This window comes from Gouania willdenowi, chromosome 6, assembly GCF_900634775.1.
Source record: "Gouania willdenowi chromosome 6, fGouWil2.1, whole genome shotgun sequence".
In the NCBI taxonomy this organism is placed as follows: Eukaryota; Metazoa; Chordata; class Actinopteri; order Blenniiformes; family Gobiesocidae; genus Gouania; species Gouania willdenowi.
The window spans coordinates 50,315,043-50,337,647 of NC_041049.1; the positions used below are offsets into that span (position 1 = coordinate 50,315,043).

General features: G+C 37.6%; 1 protein-coding gene across 1 annotated transcript in view; it reads left to right on the forward strand.

Moving 5' to 3' along the window:
• LOC114465384 (neural-cadherin-like) overlaps window positions 1–22,605 on the forward strand; it is a 149,813-nt gene that overhangs the window by 77,272 nt on the left and 49,936 nt on the right. The window contains 11 exon segments of the mRNA XM_028450367.1: window positions 1,395–1,537; window positions 5,672–5,844; window positions 9,758–9,926; window positions 11,151–11,321; window positions 12,041–12,213; window positions 15,894–16,061; window positions 17,307–17,556; window positions 17,678–17,805; window positions 18,156–18,342; window positions 20,712–20,855; window positions 22,149–22,432. Of these exon segments, the coding sequence (XP_028306168.1) occupies window positions 1,395–1,537; window positions 5,672–5,844; window positions 9,758–9,926; window positions 11,151–11,321; window positions 12,041–12,213; window positions 15,894–16,061; window positions 17,307–17,556; window positions 17,678–17,805; window positions 18,156–18,342; window positions 20,712–20,855; window positions 22,149–22,432 (1,990 nt within the window).

Here is a 22,605-nt window from a genome sequence, read left to right on the forward strand (position 1 = left end):
CAGCGTGGATTGGAGACACGGCGTGCACGCAGCATGTTGCAGTTAGCACTGTCCGAGTGTCGGTGCTAGCCGCAACATGTTTAGCATTAAGGTGGTAGGCGGAGCAGCAAAAGCTCCGATGATCGGCAAACTCTTTCTTGCACTATTTGCACACTCCTGGGCTTTTGTTTTCCGTCAGTTGTTTTTATGAGCCAAAATGAAAAGCACAGCAGTCTCCCTGTATTGTATTCTGTGCATCAGTATTACGGGTATACTGGGAACTCTTGAAATGAGAAAGGTTATGCGCTGTTTGGAATGCAAAACAAAGTGATTACCGGCAGTTTTTTTTTTTTTTTTTAAAGCGTTATTTTTTTCTGTAACTAAATAATTGCAAATTAACGCATTAAAGTGACAGCTCTAATTTTGAAAATGAGCACTGGTTAATACTGACTGGAAGGAGGGATGGGCATGCAGAGCCCGTACTAATGCAAACAGTCTGGGGGTGTGTTTGGTTGTCTAAGAGGCCGACACAATCTGACGTAACCTGACCTTACGCTCATGATGAAGATGTAGGATGAGCCCCCAGAAAGTGATGCATAGGATGTGTATGTCTCCTCCCAGAGAGCTGCAGAAAGAGGTGGTCTCTGAACTGCTAGACAGAGTACAGGTCACTCATGTTACCACAGAGTGTGCCATAGCTGGCGGAGATGGATCACCCCTCAGCGTTCCTCAGTACACCATCAATCACCAATGCCCCACTCCTTATAAGCAAAGTGATACACACAGTTATGCACATACACATTGGCTAACAAAGGGAACAAAGTCAGCTAGTGAAAAAGATCAAGCTTCTGTTTTTTGTTTTTATCTCCCTTTTACCTGTCAGGCTTCCTCACTTGTTATTTCACCTGTGTCATCACCGTGGTAGCCTTCAGTTTTTTGTCATCTCCTCCTGCCTCAACTTCTTACCATTTATCTTCATCTCTGCACCTTTCCAGTCTCAGAGTTTATCTCCACCCGATTGTATTTCATAACACAGTGGTATATCAGTCTCCCGTGTCTGTCCTGGGCATCTTGCTGCCCAGCACAACAGAGCAAGCAAATCACAGTTGACATTTTAAAAGGCTGTGGATCAAACGCCCCACAGTGGACTGACAATGAGGGAACACCGTTCGTTCAACATCCCAATAGACATAATCATTTGTCTCCGGTCAAGCCAACTAAGAGGACGAGTTAAATCATCGAGACAAGTAAATGCCACAAACATAAGTCTCATCTGCTTGCTGATGCTTTGGTCCATGGAGCTGATTCATATCTCTTGTCTGTGTTTGTGTTTTCATCATTGGCCTTTGACTTCCATGTGTGTGAGTGATCCTATACTTATTTGCACTCCTTTAACCTTTACTCCATCCTTGCAGATATCGAACATTTGTTTCGGAGGATGCAGGCCCCAACACCCTCGTGGCGACCATTCTAGCCAAAGATCCAGATGGTGAGAGTATAATTTACTCCATAACAGCAGGCAACGAGGAAGGAAACTTCGTCATTGACAGCCAAAAAGGTGATGGTTTCTAATTTTCCTGCAAGGCTTCATATTTGTAAGTCTCACTCTAATTGACAGGCTTTCCATCAAATCACACATTCGATTTACTTTTAATACCTTTCTGATACAGTGGTACTCAGTGAAAGTCCACAATTTTCAAAGTCAATAAGGAAAGATATTGAAGGGTGAAAACCTCTATTCCTGCATGAGCGCTGCTTTTTCTATTATTAAGGTCATAAATAATACCTATAATGTAATTTACAAAAAATGTACACTTGTTTTTTTTTGCAGGCGTAAAAGTAATCTATGTATCTCTTGGTTTTCTAGCGTGCGCGTGTGCCTGCATCTTTTTTTGTTTACCCTTTGATCCGAAACCAGTGGAAATCGCTGTGACATTTGTCACCCAACCCTTTCAATTCAATTTCACAACAACTGCTCTATCATAGCTCACAATCTCCAGGCAGCACTTTGCCAGCTCCTCTTTCTTTTGTGTCATCTTTTCATATTTCTTTCCGCGCTCTCTGTGTATCCTCAGAGCAAGAATATGCTAAGGCTGATATCCTCTGGCAGCACAAAAAAATTCACTATATGGCTTCCTGCTTGCTGTATATGTGAGAAGTGGTGGCTCATTGAATAGCTGGGGGTGCAAGTGTTACATTTGTAAACAGGGTTGACATTTAAAGAGAGAAAATTACTGTGTACGTCCCACAGCTCACCTATTTCAATGCACTGGTGCAGCAATGTCAACATCACAGCTTGTCATTAGGTGCTAGAATTCCTGTCTGCTCAGTGGGCAGAACTACCAGTAACACCAGAGAAGAGACAGTCAGACATGTGCATCTTTGTTCCTCAGCCTGCCCTCACAGTTTTAGTCATCATACGTTTTTACTCGACTAAAGTATGAAGCAGTTTTGGCATTTTTTAGGATTGATTACCATTTATCAACATAATATTAGATGATATTCTTTGTGAATACACACAGACAGATTTGATGTGATCAATGCGCAGAGGCATAAAGAGTGCTGATATATTCTACTCAAGTAGAAGTACTGTCGATTGAAATTGCGCTTAAATGCAAGTACATGTAAGTCATACATAAAATACTCAAGTGCTTGTAAAAAGCAACTAAATTAAATAGTACTCAGAGTAAAAGTTTTTAGTTACTTTCACCCCCCACGTTTATTTTTGGTAATACATCTTACCACGGTTCACTTGCATACAGTAAACATCTCATGTATAAACTTAAAAAGGAACAGACCAAATGTGGCACAATTGGAACTTCATATATTTTCCACAAAGGTATCTGTATAAAATAAAAGGTTTGTCAAAATGTACAATTATATTTTAAATAAAATAACACCAATGAATTAAATGTATTATGTTTAATATGGTTGATCGGCTATGATGTGATGCATTTGCTTGTTGTCTGGTCGTTTCATGTTTTGTAGTTTCACAATGTTAGTTGATCATTTTAAAACAAAGAAATATAGTTTACTTAGTAACTGTTGGGAGTAGAAATGTAACAAATTATTTGACATCTTTAAAATGTACTTAAGTACAACTAAAATTACTAATTTAGAAATATACTGAAAAAAGTACAAGTACCCATAAAAGCAACTCAATTACAGTAACGTGAGTAATTGTAATCAATTACTTTCACCTCTGTCAATGCGTAAGACCACATGAGCCATCTTACAAACACCATCAGCTTACTTCCTATTGGATCACTCACCGGCATGTCCCGCCTTCCATGCAACAAAAGTAGTTTTGATTGGATACCTTCAAAAAATAAATTTACTTCTCATTGGATTTCATCCCAAGTGAACATTATATTGATGTTTTTATTAGTTAATGAAATTATCAAGAATTTTCATATAGTTGTTAACATGTTTTTATTTATTTTATTTTTTTCATGAATTAGCTATAGTCTCGTTGTCACTTAAAAAAACAGAGTCAAAGAAAACTATGACATAAATCAGCACTGGATGCTATTGAGGTTTCTAAATACTCACAAACAGATTGGATACTTGCTTGTTATCTGAAAACCATTGATTTCATTGACCTTTTCGTTCATAAGACAACATATAAACAATAAGACAAGTTACTGTCCTGACAAGAAAACTAACATTGTTAAAAAGTTAACATCATAATAAATAACAAAATGCATACAAAAAAAAATGAAGAAGCAATGAACTATTAATAATTCAGCATCCGTTTTTTAAAAACTGTTTTACAGGTTTTAAGTAAAGTGGCATCATGCCTACTTTCTCTGAATATTTAGAGCAACACTGAAAAAAATAGATATGGTGAAATAATGTGTTTTGCAAAAGTCACTGCTCAGCGTTTCAACTGAAAAACACAATTATGATGAAAGAAAAATACCTATAACAGCATTAGGGGATTGTATCCCAATATAAAGAAAAAATACCTTCAAATGTTGACAGGTTTTAACAAAGGCTGTCGGTGGCATACAGTGCAATAGTTTAATTTGTATTTCTGATGGTTTTGAAGCCACACATTTTACGTACCGTCTTGCCTTCATTTATATCAAATGTATAAAATGTATCCACACACATGTTCTTCTTTCTGGTCCAGTGTTTGACATTTTTGTTTTCCAGTAAAAAAAATACATATATGTTCTATATTCACAGTCTTCCATGTGATCCATGGAGACTTCTTTATCACATAATCAGTTTGATTGTGATTGGATCCCTTACCGACTTGTTCCGCCTTCCATGCAACAAAAGTAGTTTTGATTGGATGGCTTCCCAATGGTTCGTTCCAAAAAAAAAACAAACTTAGGCCGTGTTCGAGATGGCATACTAGCAAAATGAGTATGTAGTGCGTTCACATTAGATGGTATGAAAAGATTGAGTATGCGAGAAATACCTGGATGTAACCGCCCCATGATGCATTGCGAGCGGAATTAAATTCATCCTGTGACTAGCTTCAAGCTAAAAATCAAACAAAAGTATCTTCTTGTCTTTCAATAGTTTTTTTTTTTTTTTTTAACATTTTATTAAATATGTGTTTTGTTTTTAAGTCAACCGGAAGTTTTGTCAGTTGCACAATGGCGGGTCTCCGAAAATCTCATAAAATGTTGGAATGAAATGTGTTTCTGCGAGTTTTATGGATCCAATGTCTCTTTCTCGCTTAAAATGCTTTCAGAACTTTCAAAAGTGGCAAATTAACTAAGATATTTAGCCTCAGTGTGCTTCAGGTTTTTGTAGTTGTAGGTACGAAATGCATCTTGGGAAACTTGGAAGTATACCTCTGTGGGAATGGTCATCGACCTGATCATCCTAATCACACCTATCGTATACTGTAGACAGTATATACTCATTGAGTTTGTAGTGTATAGTACGGAGTGGGCCATTTCAAACACAGCCTTAGTTCTGATTGGTTTTCCTCCAACGTGTGAACATTGCGGTTTTACATATCAATACATTTTTATGAAGTTTTTTTTTTCTCTTTAGTCATCATCTTGTTTTCCCCAGAAATGTCTTCTAAAAAGAAATCCACACTGACCAAGATCAGCAGAAAAACACAAGAATAAAAAAAGCTCCTCGTGCTCTCACTTCAGTGATTTTCCTCTACATCACAGACTACTTGCTCGTCCTACAACCACTGATGTTTTCATATTTCTGTTGACAAGGAAGATGTCGATGCAGACGCTCGCTCTTTTATCTCACCTTTTATCTCGAGTCTTACATGAAAGCTCACCAAGAAGTGCAAGCGGATCAGCTAATAGGCAGCATCTGCTGATTCTGGTTAACTAGTCTTTTCAATACTTCATGTTTTTACTCAAGTGCTTGAACTGCATGGCCGTCTTCGGAAGACTACATGCAACTGTTGGAAACATGAAAAGAATTACACTCTAAGGACATTTTCTGGATCCATCCTTGCAATCAGAATTGTTTCCTTTCTGTAGAACTTAAGGGAAACATTTAACACTTGCTATGTCATTTCTTCATAGCTTAAACAACAACAAAGTGTATTTCCTCCTTTTTTTATTGATTGTACGTTCCTTAAAATGCAGGGTTGCTGCGGCAGTAACATCCAGCTTCTTGACTAATGGAGTGACTCTATGTGCACTGCCTGGATAGGCCATATTTTATGAAATGTAATGTAAAAAGGCCGCTCCTTTTCTAGGGTTGATTCGTCTTCGCTCCACGCCGCTGCCAAAGCTTCAAGGCTTGGAGTACGTCCTGAATGTATCGGCGACTGATGACAATGCATCAGGAGGGCCGCATCCACTCTCCTCCACCGCCCAAGTCATCGTCGGAGTAGATGATGTCAACAACAACAAACCTGTGTTTGAGGAGGTAGGGACATGGCATTTTAAAACATGTAGTTTCAACGTTTACATAGACAAAATGAGAGGTTGTGAATATTCTCTGTCATGCAGGTTATTTTTATTTTTATTTGCTTGAAGGTTTTCCTTGAAGACATGTCAACTCTCATTCAGAACTCTCTTCGATAAGAGTTAAATTAATTCAAGGAAAAAGGCAAGCAAGCCCAGTCACTAAATTACAGGTTTATTACTTATTTTTCAAGACTGGACTCAGAACAGTGCCGTGGGGAATAACTTGTGATGCGCCTTGAGAAAACTATTAACAGGTCACCCAGGGTTTTGAGTTATTTACAGATTCTGATTCTAAAAGTGCAGTTTCTAAGCTTTTCAATGATATCAGACAAGTAGAAAATGGAAATCAAAGAGTATTTGGGGAGATTGTGGCCATTTGAATGTTGTCAGTCTCCAAATTAGATTTGTGAGAAATTCTCCCTCCACGTCAGGTCCGGTTCTCCGGGGGTTGCAACAGGAGCAATTGCACCGGGCCCAGGCCTGCGGGGGGGCCCTCCTCCCCAATCGTTCCAAAAAATACAATTCTGATTATTATTTATTTTTATTTTTTTGTCACTCTGTACAAGAGGCCCTTTATATTGCTCTTACGTTCCCCCCCATAACGAGTTATTTTCAAAAATGTGTCAAAATGTGTGTCGTCACGCCCTTCCCTCCACCTTTAATTCGTATTACATGATGGTAAATAGATTCAAATTGGGTTGCCAGAAACGGAGAAAGGTAAAACGAAAAGTAGAAAGTACAAAAAAAATATGCTAAAAAGGTTTACGGCGTATGGTTTAAAGCTTGGGCAGCCGCAGCAGCAGCAGAACAAGAAGACACTGTGGCTGTCCCTCTGAGTGAAACTCCACACACGCGCTTACCAAACCCCCTCCTCAACTCACTCACCTCAGCAGCCACAGCAACAATATTAAGACAGAGTCGAATGAAGAGTTAGTAAAAAAAAAAGAATAGGGGTTTAATTTGGAAATGGTTTGGCTTCAGAGAGTCACTGTGTGTGAGTGAGTGTGTGTGCTGTATAGATCCAGATGTCTACGCGGGTCGATAACGTTATAAACAGGACTCAAAACAACTCGTTACCGTCACACTGCACGTTTATTGTAAGCAGGGGAAGCTCAAACACTATTTATATGTCCTTTCAGATGGGACGGTAACAAAAAAAGTAACATAAAACTCCTTCCATGCGCTCAGTAGGAAGTAAGCTGGTCTGACTCAACCTTGACCTTACGTTTCCATGGCTCCCTTAAAGGGACAGTCCTCAGAAGGCCATCATTACAGCGCGTGTGTGTGTTAGTAGTGGTAAGTGTTATAATATAATACTTCTTCTGATAATAGTATCTGATAAATTCACAAATGTCAGTAATAATAAATCAATAATTGATAGTTTATTGTAGTAATACAAAAAAACTGTACAGCACTTTGGTCAGCTGAAGTTGTTTTTAAAATGTGCACAAATGCACATAATTTGTTTTTAGAAATTATGATATTTTTCTCTACACTTAATAAAGGTTAATAAAGGTCTGCCCAGGCCTAGTTGGTGGATGTCGCTAGTCGGGCGTGGGTGTGTGTGTGCGTGTGGTGGTGGTGTGGAGGGGGCCCTATGCAATGGTTTTGCTCCCCGGCCCAGAATTTCATAGGACCAGTCCAACTCCACGTTTCAAAGATTTCTTACATACCTGAGCAGCCAGCTTAAATGTAATAATGCGAGTCACATTTGCCTTCAGTAGTGAAGCTGACCTCTATCGGTTGACCTGACGTATGCTGAGTCTATTTGACTTCATGACATCAGCTAGAATATTTTGCAAAAAATGAAAAACAAAACGTTAAATCACAATTTTCGCAGAAACAACAAACCAGTGTTTGAGGAGGAAGGGACATGGGAATTTGAAACATGACGTTTCAACTTATAAAGTGAACTAACACAGACAAAATTAGAGGTTGTGAATGTTCTCTGTCATGCAGGTTATTCTTTTATTTTTTTGGATATGCTTGAATATTTTCCTTGAAGACATTCCAACTCTCATTCAGAGGCCTTATTGATAGAAGTTCAATTGATTCAAGGAAAATGTCAAGCAAGTCCAGTCATTGAATTATAGGGTTTAAAAAAAAGGTTTGACTAGACTCAGAACAGTGCTGTGGGGAATAAGTTGTGGCCATGAACAGGTTGCCCAGATGGGATGTGTTTTCTAAGCTTTCCAATTATATCATATGATTATGGAAAGCAAACAATATTTGAGAATGTTATGGACATTTTAATAATGTCAGTCTCCAAAGTAGTTTAGTGAGAAATTCTATCTTCAAGTTTGTGAGATGTCTACCGTACCTGAGCAGCAAAATGAGGGGCATTAACCCAAACCCCAGCAATGGTTCTCAATAGCTGTTTTACCGCAATTTAATCGCCTTTAGTGGTGAACCTGAACTCTTATCGGATGAGCTGAAATATGCTGCTCTTGTTTCTGAGTAAATTTGAAGCACAAAGTGCTTTCTTTATGACTTTGCAAAAAAACAAAAATCACAATTTTTGCAGAAAATAAGGTTTTTTGTGTGTTTTCTCAGCTTGCGCGAGGCCGACTTGTTCCTGCTTTTGTCGTTAAGCGTCAAATTTCTGAAAATGCCTCTGCTCCATGTGAAGGTGCTTTTCCTTGTAAAACAAAACAACAAAAATTAAAAGACAAAAACCAAAAATCTCTTCTCCCTAAACTACCTTAAAACCTACTGCTAAGACTGGCAACGGACACATCCATACAGACAGACATACACAGTTCCTATTGATGTTCAAACCATTAGCACTAATGTCTACTTTCTAAAATGTCAAATTCGTGCTTTCAACCAATTTTCCTTTTGTTGTTGATGCTGTCAACCTCAGCCCTCTCCCTGGCTGTCAGTCATTTTGCCACAAATCTTTGAAAGTGATGAATATAGTAGTATTTTTTTCTCTCATCTGTCAGTTGGTAGTGTTCTCTTGCTTCTTCATTTTGTCTTCAATCACATCTCTTCTCTCACCACCTCACTCTTCAGCTGTTTCACTTTTCACCTTAGCAATCCCATTTCCCTAGCCTGTGTCTTTCTCTGCTGTTTTCCCAGGAGTTATGATTAGCCTGCTCACTCATTCTATCTTTAGGCAGTCCTGTGGGAGTTTAATTACTTCCAGGGAAAAAGTGTAGTGTCATCACAATATACTATACCTGTGTAATTACCTTCCTCCCTAATTAGGAATGACTTGATGTTCAGCAGAAGACACTGATGCAAAGCTAGAGGCTGAGGTCTTTGGGGCCGTCCAGGAACTCTTGCCATCTTGCTGTGTTTAAATATCAAGATAAACCTCTTAGGCACCTCTGGCTATTATGACCTTAGGTCTGTTAAATCTGTGTAATAGCTATGCCTTCCCTGCCAACAGCTTTTTTCTATTGCTTACTCGAGTCACATGCCTTGTTCCATTTCTTTCAGCCCGTTTCCTTTTCGCACTTTTTTTTTCACAGTTTTTTTCATGGTTATTTATTTAAAGGAGACACAAGTGTTTAAATCTGATTATGACTTCAGAGTAAGGCTTTTTATCTGGGACATATGTTCATTAGAGGGGAATGGATAAGACAAAGCTGTTGCCTGCTGGCTCTTCAAAAAAACTCGAAAGTGTTTTCATTTTCCTAGTTGTGGCTTACCACAGCTTTGACTGCTATATTGTGTTCAGTGGAAAAGCAACTGTATATGAAATGTGTGTAGTGACCTTCTACTTAATGAGTTTTTTTCTCTTTGATCCCTGCATTCTCATTATTCTAGTATTTATTGACAATATAGCACTATACATATATATATAAGAAGCCTTTCTTGCATTTATTTGCTTCTTCTTTTGTCTGTTCTTCTTGGCTCTATCTCAGTGCCAGCAATATCGGGAGCAGGCTTCTGTTCTGGAGAACCAGCCGACGGGGACTTTTGTGTTGCAAGTGCATGCCGTGGATGCAGATGAGGGAGCAAATGGAAAAGTCAAATATGGCTTAATGCACAGAGACAGCGCAATGCCTGCATTCAGAATCCATCCAGACACAGGTAGACTCGTCACGTATTGTTGGAGGTTGGGGGGGAAATAGGCTTTAAATCATGCTCATGCAGATAAATGCTTTTGCCTCTTAATGATTGACGTTTGTAATGATCATTTTGAGGTGAAACAATAGAAAAATGAAAATAAGCCACACAGGCTTAATATGCAATGTTCACATTATTACGGGCTGTCTGGAACCTATTGTTAACCTTATTCTTCTTAGAAAATCCTACTTCCCGTATGCAAACAACCACCAAATTCTGCACAAAGGTCCAGGCTCATGCCAGATTGCCTCAGCTGCAAATACAGGCCATTAGTCCTAAAGGAGGCGTACAGCAACAACTCATCTCAGCCAATAGTATTATTATTACATGTAGTACAGATTTGCAACTTTCACCAAAATGTAGCCCCAACACCAAAGAAACCTTTGTACATCCAAACCTGTTGCAAATTATGAAGTCCATCACACTGTTTTTGTCAAAAACTGTAAAACCTATTAAACCTATCTCCTCCCACAACTTTTGCTCAATTGATTCCAAACTTGCAACAGCACATCTTCAGACTGTCCTACATAAACGATCCACACAGATTTATGATTTATCAAAAAACGAGACTAGATTGTATTGTAAACAGCCATCCAACCATTTCCTGACAAGCTTGCTCCTTTTCAGGGTCGCAGGATATTGAGAACATATACTTGCAAATTCTTCCTAAATACAATTTCAATGTTCATCAAAAAAGGACAAATTCTGGAGTTGTTATAGATTATGTTTTTTCCAGCATTTCGAATTTTGTGAACAATTAAAGTCAGACCAAAATGGCATTTTTAAATATCAGTTTTTCACACAAATCATTATTAAACACAAATTGCCAACATCTCAATATGCAACATGTGTTTTTTTTTTATTTTTGTTTTAAACCTGGAATTTACACGTTTGTCTTGTTTTGTCTAAAATCGCTTGGCCCCTGCTGCGCTTCAGCTATAAATAAATCGGCTCTTCTCGAGAAATGAACCTAAAAGCCACAAACTGTATTGGAGATCTCAATGACTTTTGAAAGGTGCATAATAAAGAAGAAAGCAGTGTCTTATTCATTCATCTTCATTTTATGTTGCATTTTTTAAAGATTCAAAAAAATGTCCCTGCACTGCAGTTTATTTCATTTTTTAATCAAAAAGTTGGATTTTCTGTTTCTGTGATGCAACTTTAATGAGTATTGTTATGTATTAACAGGGGAGATCGTGACAGCCAGGCGGTTTGACAGGGAGCGACAAAGAGAGTATTCAATTACTGTGACGGCCACTGATTGGGCAGAGGAACCTCTCATTGGCATCTGTCAGCTCACCATCCAAATACTGGACCAGAATGACAACATCCCCAAGTTTGAGAATTTACATTATGAATGTGAGTCCAGAATTAAGGATACATTTGTTTGTTTTCATATTCTCTAAGATGAAACCTGAAAGTTGACTTAGGTGAATATTGTGAGGTTGTTGAATGCTGTGAATATTTGTATTTGTATCTGTATCAGCTTTAGAATAAGTTTGATACATCCATTCATTTTTTAATCCATCCATTTATCCATCGTGCATCCATCCATCTATCATTCCATTCATCCATCATCCATCTATTCAATCATCCATCCATTATCCATCCTTCCATCCATTTATGCATTTATCCATCCATTCATCCATCCATACATCCATTGTAGCCAGCTATTCATCATCCATCCATCATGCATCCATCCATCTATTCATCCTTCCACTCATCCATCATGCATCCATCCATCTATCCATTGATGCATCATCCATCTTTCATCCAACCATCCATCTATCCACTCATCTGTCTTTGCATTCATCTATCAAGCATCCATCCATCATGCATCTATCATCTATCTATCTATTCATCCATTGATGCATCATCCATCCATCCATCTATTGAATAATTCATCCATCCATTCATCTATTTATCGATTGATGCATCCATCCATTGTTGAATTAATTCATCCATTCATTCATCCATTTAAAAGCACCTTCTTTAACCATTATTTTTTGCTCTTCTTTAGTATCATTAGTTAATTATTTCATCAGCGAACAGAAAGCACTTATTTTCTTTCTCCACAGATTTTCTGAGAGAAGACACTTTGGTTGGAACCAGTTTCTTGCGCATTGCAGCTCACGATGATGACTTCGGCACTAACGCAGCCATCACTTACTCCATGTCTCCAGAGCAACCTGAGTACCTGCAAGTCAACCCTGTGACTGGTTGGGTCTTTGTTAACCAGCCCATATCACAGGTCAGTTGGTAGTTTAAAAAATCACTGAGGATATATAACATGGTGCCCTGTGGGTATCTGTCAGTTAAACAAATGTCACCCGAGAGCAGCTCTGTCTATGACTAGCAGAATGTTGTACGTCTTTTTTCCCCAGAGGTGCTGCATGTGGGAGTATCACAGAATAAGAGCAGTGGCAAACCGGAGCCATTTAGAGAGAGAGTTGCGACAAGGGAAATTTGAAATGCTTGACCGTCACGTGGTTCATGTAGACTCAAATAGTGATGATTATACATATATAATATAATAATCCAGTAAGGTGCTTTAATGCACACATTAATGGGTTTAGATATGCAGATATTAATAATATTAATATCCAATGTGATTATTTAAATGTCTTACTGTTCAAAAGTGCATCACAAAGTGACCCCGCTCTAGCTCCATTGTGGTGCAACAGTCAACTGCTCACTTCCGGGAACTATTGTGAGGCTCCATGAACCGCCATTGCAGTAAAAAGAAAAAACAAACCATTGGGGTGAACAAAGTTGTTGCAACTCTCTCTCTAATCGGCTCTGTGGGAAACAAATGACTTCTAAAACATTCTGGGTGTTTAGGATTCCTACGGTTAAATCTGCTCAACATTTAACAGGAAGCTGCTTTGATATAAACGTCTCTCCTGCAAATAAATATAAAAAAAATACTTTAATGTCTTAATGGATGGTGCATGTTTTAAAAGAGCTAATTATCACTCACAGAACACCCGTTCAGCTTTGGAAACACTCTTACTTTGATTGATTAAACTCAAGACTCTTTAAAATTGTCATTTTTCATCAAGGACTGTAATAGGACTGGCAGCATTCAGCAGATAAAGACAACACAAGTCTTTTGAAGTCGTTAAATGAAACACTTTATTGACGGGGCGGTGGGGGGTGGGGAGGGGGGGGTGGATTATAATTTTTGGATACTTCTGCGCTCATTGTTTCCCTAAGGACAAATTAAGCAGCTCTGTTCCAAATAGGAATTATCTCCTATGTAAATTATTTTGTGCACAATGAAAACTTGCTATTAAGTTTGGCAAGCTGCCTTTCTCATTGTTGTTATTTGTTAACTATACTATGTACTCACTTCACCCAGTGTTTTTTTTTTTAATATATATACGTATATTTTTTTTTTTATAGATTTGTTTTAAACTTTGTCTTGCCTATCAATGGATACCTATTTACTTGTGTTTTTAGCTTTTATTTATTTAAAAGGGAATCATTCTTTTGTTCAAAATTTGCTCTAGCGATATAGAGCTGTTTATTATTTAGCACATTTTGAATGCACGGGTGTAAGAGATCGCCAGCAATTCAGCTCATGCAAAATTAACAGTGTTAAGCCCCAAAACTTTGCCTAACAAAGCAGCTGCACATTTCAGAACAGTTTCAGAAGCTATTTGAATCATCACAGACTTTGTGCTACAACTAAGATTATAAAAGCACCTCATTAAATGTTAACCGGCTCAGCTGTTTTGAGAATTCCTTTTTTTTGGGATTTTTTTCTAGTAGTATTAAGGACAAGTTTACACACCAGGTTTCACAGTGAGATGTGGGAAGTTGAAGTACATATGCCAGTGAACAAGGGTATAAAAATCTTATACAGCATCAACACACTGTGCTATACTGCTCCTGAGAGAGTTACCACTGCCATGGCCATATCAACATTGTGCTCTGGTTGTGACCGGACACTATAATAAGATAAATGCAATGTAAAGTAATTTTTGATGATTAATACTTGGATTTCAGTCAGATAATTATGTATTGTGGCAGCAACAGTTCTTGGACCTTTTGATGCTCTTATGCTTTGAAATGAGGCTTGACTGGATTACTCCAGATCAGAAATGAATAGAAGTTAGATTTTTAAGGGTGAAAACTGGTTTCCTGTAACTACTTCTACACAATGAGAAAGTAGCCATGCCCCGATTTGTATCAATAAAAAAATGGGTAACACTTTATTTGAAGTTTTATACTAAAGGCTGACATTACGTTGTCATTATTATGACCTTACACCTGTCATTAGCATGAATAAGGTGTCATGAAGGCTGTCATTAGGTGTCATTTGTTACCCTAACCTTAACCCTAACCCTACCTAACCAAACTAGATCCCTCCACCTAACACAAAAAATGTCAACATAGCTCCAAAGGTGTCATAATTTAGCGAGTGACACTTAATGACAGCCTTCATGACTCCTTATTCATGCTAATGACATCATAATGTCAGCCTTATGTATAAAACCTTAAGTAACGTGTTACAAAAGGATGTAGCTAATGAATTAATTAGTATATGGCAAAACAAAGTTTTTGTTCCAACAAAGTTGCAGAACAACAGCTTGAGGATATTAAGTGAATAGTTTTCTTTGGGCTGAATGCTAACTTAGTATCTGGCTTAAACGTCCACACTGTCATTCTTTTATTGTACAAGCAAATGTAAGAATGTTCTTGCTAGCTAAATAACAACGTAATGACTGCCTTTATGTTACATTGGGCTTCTTTTATTGCCTTTTGTTTAATGAAATTACTTTCCTAATGGAGTCTATATAACCTATTCAGGTCTACAGATCAACTTATCATGCTTATTACACATTTTGGCACTTACACACTCTTTTTTTCCAACAAATGGGCATTTCCTATTACAATTACTACTGTAACTGAAACAATGCTGTAGAGCAGATAGAAAACAATTATATAATCCAATAAAATATCACGATTATTCAAAGTTTATATTTCCTTTCTGGTCTGTTTTAGCCATATAATCAAACTTTACATTAAGTTCTAAACACTTGCATTAAACACCTTGAGGAAATCTTGTTCATGATATAAAACCATTCATCTTTGCCATTAAATGTTACGGTAAAAATACATTTCATGCTTCAAATTCATGCAGTGTTAATCAGAATCAAAATTATTTATTAATAGCCACACAACAGAGTTGGTGGAATTTGTTTTTGGTACAGCACATATGCAGTAACCTGTAGCATTGGTGGAGCAAAGAAGTTGTGAACAAGGGGGAAATTATACCAAGATAAATTTATACGTATATACCAGTTTATAAACCAGTTCTTTTACACATGTATTTTATGAGACCATATGCTATAAATACTGGGACTGACTATTTATATGGGAAATTGGAATTTAGTTTTGAAGCATGAGGGAACCGTTTTGGGAGAGATATGCTTAGAGTTTTGAGAACATTATTTCTGTTTAATGTAATAAGCCAAAACAGAAAAACTGTAATAATAAATGGGTCAGTTTTTCTCATACCTCCTGTTGCTGATTATTGTTCTGTGTTTGAGTAATATCACTTGATCAAGTCTTTTCTAACATTCCAGAATACAAAATACATCATAAAATATGTAGGATTTGTGCCAATATTGTATCGGATACATATCGGTATTGGTCAAAGTGTAAGGCTGCAATATCGGTATGACACTGAAAGTGAAAAGATTGTATCGGGACGTCCAACCCAATTCTAAATAGAAAAAACACATAACCCCCCCTTTAGATATACCACATGATACGCCCCACACACAACTCTAAATTGTGGAATGGGTTTTGTGTGTTTTTTTTGACATTTATGCTCTATTTTTCCGTGATATGAGTTTAATAAGCATCAAACCCTCCATCACTGCTATATTTCACTCCCTCAACTCTTTCTATTGATCATAGAGGACCTACATCACAAGAGAGATTATAGCAACCGATGGAGGCAAGGGAAATACGTCCGTGGAGCTTGCGGTCACAATAACCAATGTAAAAAACCAGCCTCCACAGTGGGAAAAGGACAGTTACAGTGTTGTCATTCCTGAAAACACAGCTAGGGATACACCTATAGTGGTAAGTGTGCATTTGAAATTATGATTACTTTTTACAATTTTTGGTTGATAATTTGTTTTCTTGCAATATTTAATAGAAGACACTGTAATTAAATTACACTTTCCGGTACAATGATATAAAAATGTGTATTTATATTTAGTTGTTTTAAATGAGAACTCTTCAAAACTACAAATATTTGTTATTCTATTGAATTAACATCGCGATTCAACTGCACAACATAAAAATGACTTTCTTGTTGACACATATGTATTCAGCTGAAGAAGCAGGAGCAATTTACCTGGACAGGTTTTGTTAACACTCTTTTTCAATAGAATTGAAATATTTGAATTTTGATACATAATACAAATGTGCATTAACATTTAATACATTTTGGGAATAAGTTATTAATTCCTGGAAATTATAAGGTTAGGGCTTGATATTTTGTTAGAATGATTAGGAAATACGGAAACTATCTATAGGCTAGACTCAATGACTTCCTGGAGACGGAGAAGACTAAGTGGTAAATAAGCAGGCACTCAGAAGCGTACGTGCTGGAGATGGTAGGATCAGTTTTCTCATCAAGAGTACAAACTAGCATATTATTTACACTGTTGTAAACCTGAATCTTCGGTTTCAAGGAGTTACATTATGCCATTGTCCATGCATAATGTTTACCTCCCATCAAAATTAAGGACAGAGTTGAGACCTTACCAGATGTGAAAGCATTTTATTAGAAGCAATTAAACAAAAGCATCTTCAGATCTTAACCTATATTAAAGTTACAGAAATAAAAGAAAGCTGTTGGCCTGTACATTTCCTTTATTAATCAATTTATATTATTCAATTGTGATTTATTGGTTTTCTTTGGGGAAAAGAACTTGAGAAAGTAAATATAGACACAATTTGATGACTATTATTATTAAGGTGCAGATCTAGGAAAGAAAATAGTTATTTTAATCCCACAGTGAACCAATCTCCACGACTAATCATTATTATTTTTATTTTTTTTACTATTGGTCGTCTTCAGGGCTTAACCTTTTCTAATATAATTAATTTTATCAATAGATCAAAGCCTGATGACTTTGAAAACATTAAAAGAACTTGGCAAACCAATATCTTTATAAAAAAACAAAACGATGAATATCTTTTCATCGGCTTCAGGTTCGAGAAACAGGAATAATGTGATTATTTTCCTTCCTGTCCTTAAACTACTCAATTTTCCTGAATTAAAATCAAGCTTGTTTTTTTGTTATTATTAATATTCAGACAATCAAGGCCACCTCTCAGTTAGGGGATCCCAGAGTGACCTACAATCTGGAGGATGGGCTGGTCCCTGAAACCAACATGCCAGTTCGTTTCTACCTCTCTCCCAACCGGGAGGATGGCACTGCCTCCATTCTGGTGTCCGAGCCTCTGGACTACGAGACAACAGCATATTTCTCTCTTCGGGTTCGGGCACAGAATGTGGCCGCCGTGCCTCTCGCAGCCTTTACAAGAGTTTATGTGAATGTTACAGGTATGCTCGAAAATGTCCCTAATATGCCTTTAACTCTGTCCATTTTTAGTTTTTATAATCTAGATTTTCTCTGTAGACAGCACTGCTTTAGATACTTTTGAACTTTCCTCTCTGTCCTTAGATGTCAACGATAACGTACCATTTTTTACGTCCTCTATCTATGAGGCGTCAGTGACAGAAGGAGCCCAGATTGGGACTTCAGTTCTTCAAGTTTCTGCCCATGACAAAGACCTGGGACTCAATGGAGAGGTTTGTAATCAACTGTATGTATTCATTTGCCAAAAGAAATCATACCGACATTTTTCATATTGCTATGATATTCATGTTACACTGTGAATGACATTGCATAACAAACTTTACAATCCCATCAGTGCAGAAGCTTGTTGAGGTCGTGATGGGAAATGTGCCATTGGCCGTCTGACTGATTGTGACAGGATTAGTGAGACGCAGCATATCGACAGAGTTTGGACTGAAATGATCCAGCAGGATGATAGTTTGATGGAGAACTTGATTTAGACATTTTTCGCTTCAAGGCCCTGCATTTATGCTGCTGTTAGAGTTTATGTTAGATTACATTTTAAACCCCCTTTACTTCACAGATCACTTACTCTCTGCTGAGTGACAGCAGCGGTGACCACAATCTGTTTCGAATGGACCCAGTGCTTGGTATCATCTACACAGAAGCTGTGTTTGACCGGGAGGCCCGTGGCTCTTATTTGTTAGAAGTTCAGTCAGAAGACAGCCAAGAATCAGCTCGACCAGGCCGGAACAAGCAGCCAAACTCAGGTTAGATATTAGTTGGATGGATGGATGGATGGATGGATGGATGGATGGAAGGATTGATGGATTGATGATTGATGGATGGATGGATGGATGAATGGATGGATGGAGTGCTTTTTGTTTGCAAGTGCAGTCATCCATATAAAAAAAACAAGGTATAATCTCTATGTTCTTCTTACAAGGTTGGGAATATAAAATCATCCAAAATATCAAGTGTTATTCTAACCTGAAATAGACCAAACCTCATATCTGGCTCAATGCATTTAGCTAAATACTGTTCTTTTGTGACTGCTAAACCCACACCAGTGTTTTAGATTGCAAACCAAAGATGCAGGATTTATCACATTTATCAACAGGTCACTATTGCTCAAGGGGGCAGTGGTGGTGTATGTAAGACATTACATTGTACTTTGTGATGTTTGTAAACTATCTTCACTTTAACTTGAAGGGAACGCAAACGTTGGTAGCACTGTAGCCACTGAAGGCCTGGTTCTCATTTTGTGTGGCTCTAAAAACGAATCGCCCAAAAAAACATGTAATTCAACAAGGTAGAGAGAATAACATAATACTAATTGCAACAAAAAATCACAAAATGATCAAAAAATACACAAAAGGACAAAAAAAAAACACCTCTTAACAAATCTTTCCCATATTAATGCTGAGCTTGGTCAGTTTTCTAAATGCTGACATGAATGTTGACAATGTGGCCCCCGAAACAGACAATCACATTTTTGTGGCCCCGACTGTGATAGAAGTTTTCCTTCACGGCTCTACTAAAAGCTTGTTTATGATATTACCTTTAACAATAAAAAATTAAAAAAGCATCATGTTTTTTTGCTAATGGTTATTTAATTATATTTAAGGGCTAACTGGTAACTGTTTTGCCATAACTCTAACCTACCATTAACACCAATGGTTTACTCACTCTAAAGTTTGTTGTAGTAAAAATATCAAGCATTGTTTTTTTATTTATTTATTTTATTTTAACTTTTTAAGTCCAAAAGTAATGACAGTGGCATGTCAGCTGTCACATTGTAGTTAGCATCAAAGACAATGATATTGTAATATGGATATACCTTCATGATGGATTATTTTCATGAAAACTCATGTTGTTGATTATAGAACAGGTTACTCGCACCGTTGAACAAATGCTCGATGGCACTTCCTATAAATTCATGTAGATGTTCAGCAATCTTGAACATAACACACAAATAATGTAAAGAACAAGGGTGGCAAACTTGTTATGGTCGAGGGGCCACATAAGACCCTATTTGTTCTTAAATGGGCCAAATTAAAATGTGGAGTTGTGGCGTAAGGGTTTAGGGGACTTATTTAGTGTATTTCAAATCTACAAATACTGCTTCTCTCTGTGTTTACGACACACTGCATCAGCATTACTATCATTGATAGAATGACATCAATTGAGATTTAATCGCCCGAGCATTACCAGAAAATCTACCGGTACCTCTTTCCATGTGACTCATGATTTCACACTTGAACTTTTTTTTTTTTTCATTTATATTTTATCTTGATCAATATTTAAACAGCTCTGTGTGTGTGTGTGTGTGTTTGTTTTTTTGTTTTTTTTACCATGTTGTCTGTGTGAATTTTCTGCTGTCATGAAAATTATAGTTGAAGGAATTTGATGTGATATCAGTGTTCAGGTATGATTTTTCCCTCTCTTTTCTTAAAGTAGGTAAGTTAGAGCAGTAAAAACCTGTCTTAGGAGCTGCCAGGGCTGATTAGCATTTTCAATGAGCCTTAGCTGCGTCTACGTATCTTCTACTTCCAGAGCGGCTTCTCTCCCCAGCAAACAGTACCTGTCTGTCACAGTTGGGATGCACCAAGAGAGGATAGAAAAATAATGAAAAAATTCTACTATTATCCTCTCTCTTTAAAGCAGCACCAAATTAACAAATCACCCATGTGCTCTCTGAATGGGTAATTCACTCTCTAACAAAGAAAAAAGCAACATAATGAGGAGGCTGTAGATAAGACACAAACACTTGTCATCTGATAAATATTTAACCCTCCCTGATGAGAGGTTATTTTATCTATCCAACAAAATATCGTGTTAAAGAGATGTAGCCCCATTACAGTAATTCTTTTTGCTAAATACTGTTACCTTGTTAGAACAATACACTTGAATAAATGAATAATTTATGCAATTTCACCAGATCTTTGTGAATAATGTTGTCTAATTTTCATGTCAGGAAGGCACATTGCCTTTGGTTAAGTGCCTCTTCCCTGCTAAATAGTGACAATGAATTGTAGAATCAATAAACAGATGGAATGAGAGTAACACATTACACTGTGTGTGTGTAGGTGTGTATGCACACTGGGTTGTTTATTCTGCCATTCTGTCATTCTTGCAGACACAGCGTATGTCAGGGTTTTCATCAGCGACGTCAATGACAACAAGCCAGTCTTTGCTCAGCGGCTCTATGAAGTCGGAGTTGATGAGAATGCAGATGTGGGCCTCGCCATTGTCACTGTTAGCGCTAATGACGAGGATGAAGGTATGGCAAAGCTTGCAAATAAACAAGAAAAATATTCTAATGAATCCTAAACAAAGGTTACCTGTGTTCTGTGAGTGTCCTGCTGATATTTCCCAACACATTATCTTCTTCGTGGCCCTTTTTCGGTGAGCATTAAATGCATTTTGGCAGTTGAACAAACGCAATCTCTATAAATTTTTGTGCCAAGTAGGCCCTTTTTTTAGACACGGCTTGCATATGTTGCAATAAGCCTAAAAAGACCCTTTGGGCAGTGTTTCCCAATCTGGCCTCAGCTCTGCAGATAGGATGTTGCTTGGATCATGCTGCGAACTGGATTTAGTAGTCATTTGAGTTTGTGGTAATGCACTGAAGCACATATGTTCCAAAAACAAGGACAAGCTCCCCCACAGTAGGTGGGCAGGATTTTAGCCATAAAGCCGTAGCTCATCCCTCTGTATAGCAGTAGTCTAAGAGCACTTTATCAAGGGCTTTTAGGTCTTTTAATCAAGTATTTATGGTGAACAAGGCTGCAGCTTAGCCTGGGATGCAGCAGTAATGATTAATATGTGTGATATAACACCAACCCCTAGCATTAAAGTTAGAATACTGTTGTTCTTGTGAGAGAGAAAGTCCATCTGTCTTTTTTAAAAACTCCATGCTGGGTTTGACTGCTGTAAGCCTGCCGGCACCTTGTGGCAGACAGGGAGCCCTTAGACAGTTAGGGTTATGTTAATCGTACTGATTAGTGTATTTACATGGCATTTGGCTACTTTAACCCAACCGGATGATTGAAAGACTTTACATTTAGGGAGATTATTTTATCTACTCCAATGTTAAACTTCTGGATTGAATGGTCTCTATGGAAATGGAGCAAATAAGTTCAGATATTGACTTTCTTCTTTTTTTTTTTACTAAACTACATCTCCTACCCTCTTCCAAGCCTCCAAATTATTCCCCAGAGGGCACTATAAGAGTCTATTATTCTGCTTTCACTCTCATGCTTCCTTTTACTTTTCCTGTGCTCTTTTTAATTAGTTCCTGATTAAAGCCGAGAAGACAAGGTACAAAGTTTTCATTTAATTAAGTAATCAAAACAAGAAAGGGATACATGAAAACCTACTAATGCTCAGGCTGTAGAGGAAATGAGTGTAATAACCCGTGTGGTTACACCCCTCTGTTGTTGAAAGAGTGCGGCACCATATACACAATTGAAAAGATGAAAGTGCTCAAAATGCAGGGATTTAAAAAAGAGATACATTTCTGAAATCTACTGAAAATACTTACAGTTATGTCCCTTTATTTTAACTGCTACAGGGGCCAATGCAAAGCTGCGCTACCAGATAACATCTGGCAACAAAGGTGGGGTGTTTGACATCGAGCCAGAAGTTGGAACAATATTTATTGCACAGCCACTGGACTATGAGCAGCAAAAGAGGTATAAGCTACTGGTGCTTGCCTCCGACGGGAAGTGGGAAGACTATGCGGCAGTGGTAGTTACTGTGGTCAACAAGAATGATGAAACCCCAGTATTTTCCAGGAATGAGTACTACGGATCTGTGACAGAGGAACTAGATGGATCTCCTGTGTTTATGCTTCAGGTGAGAGACCAAGATTATCTTTAGCTTTAAATTATTGTCATGAATTCATTCATTCATTCATCATTAATCGGTATGTAATGTAAACTAGTCAGCCATTCTTGTTTTAGATTGGGGAGAAAGTAATCATCTTTTTATTTTAGGTAAATTCAATTGTCTGTATTGTAAACTCCATG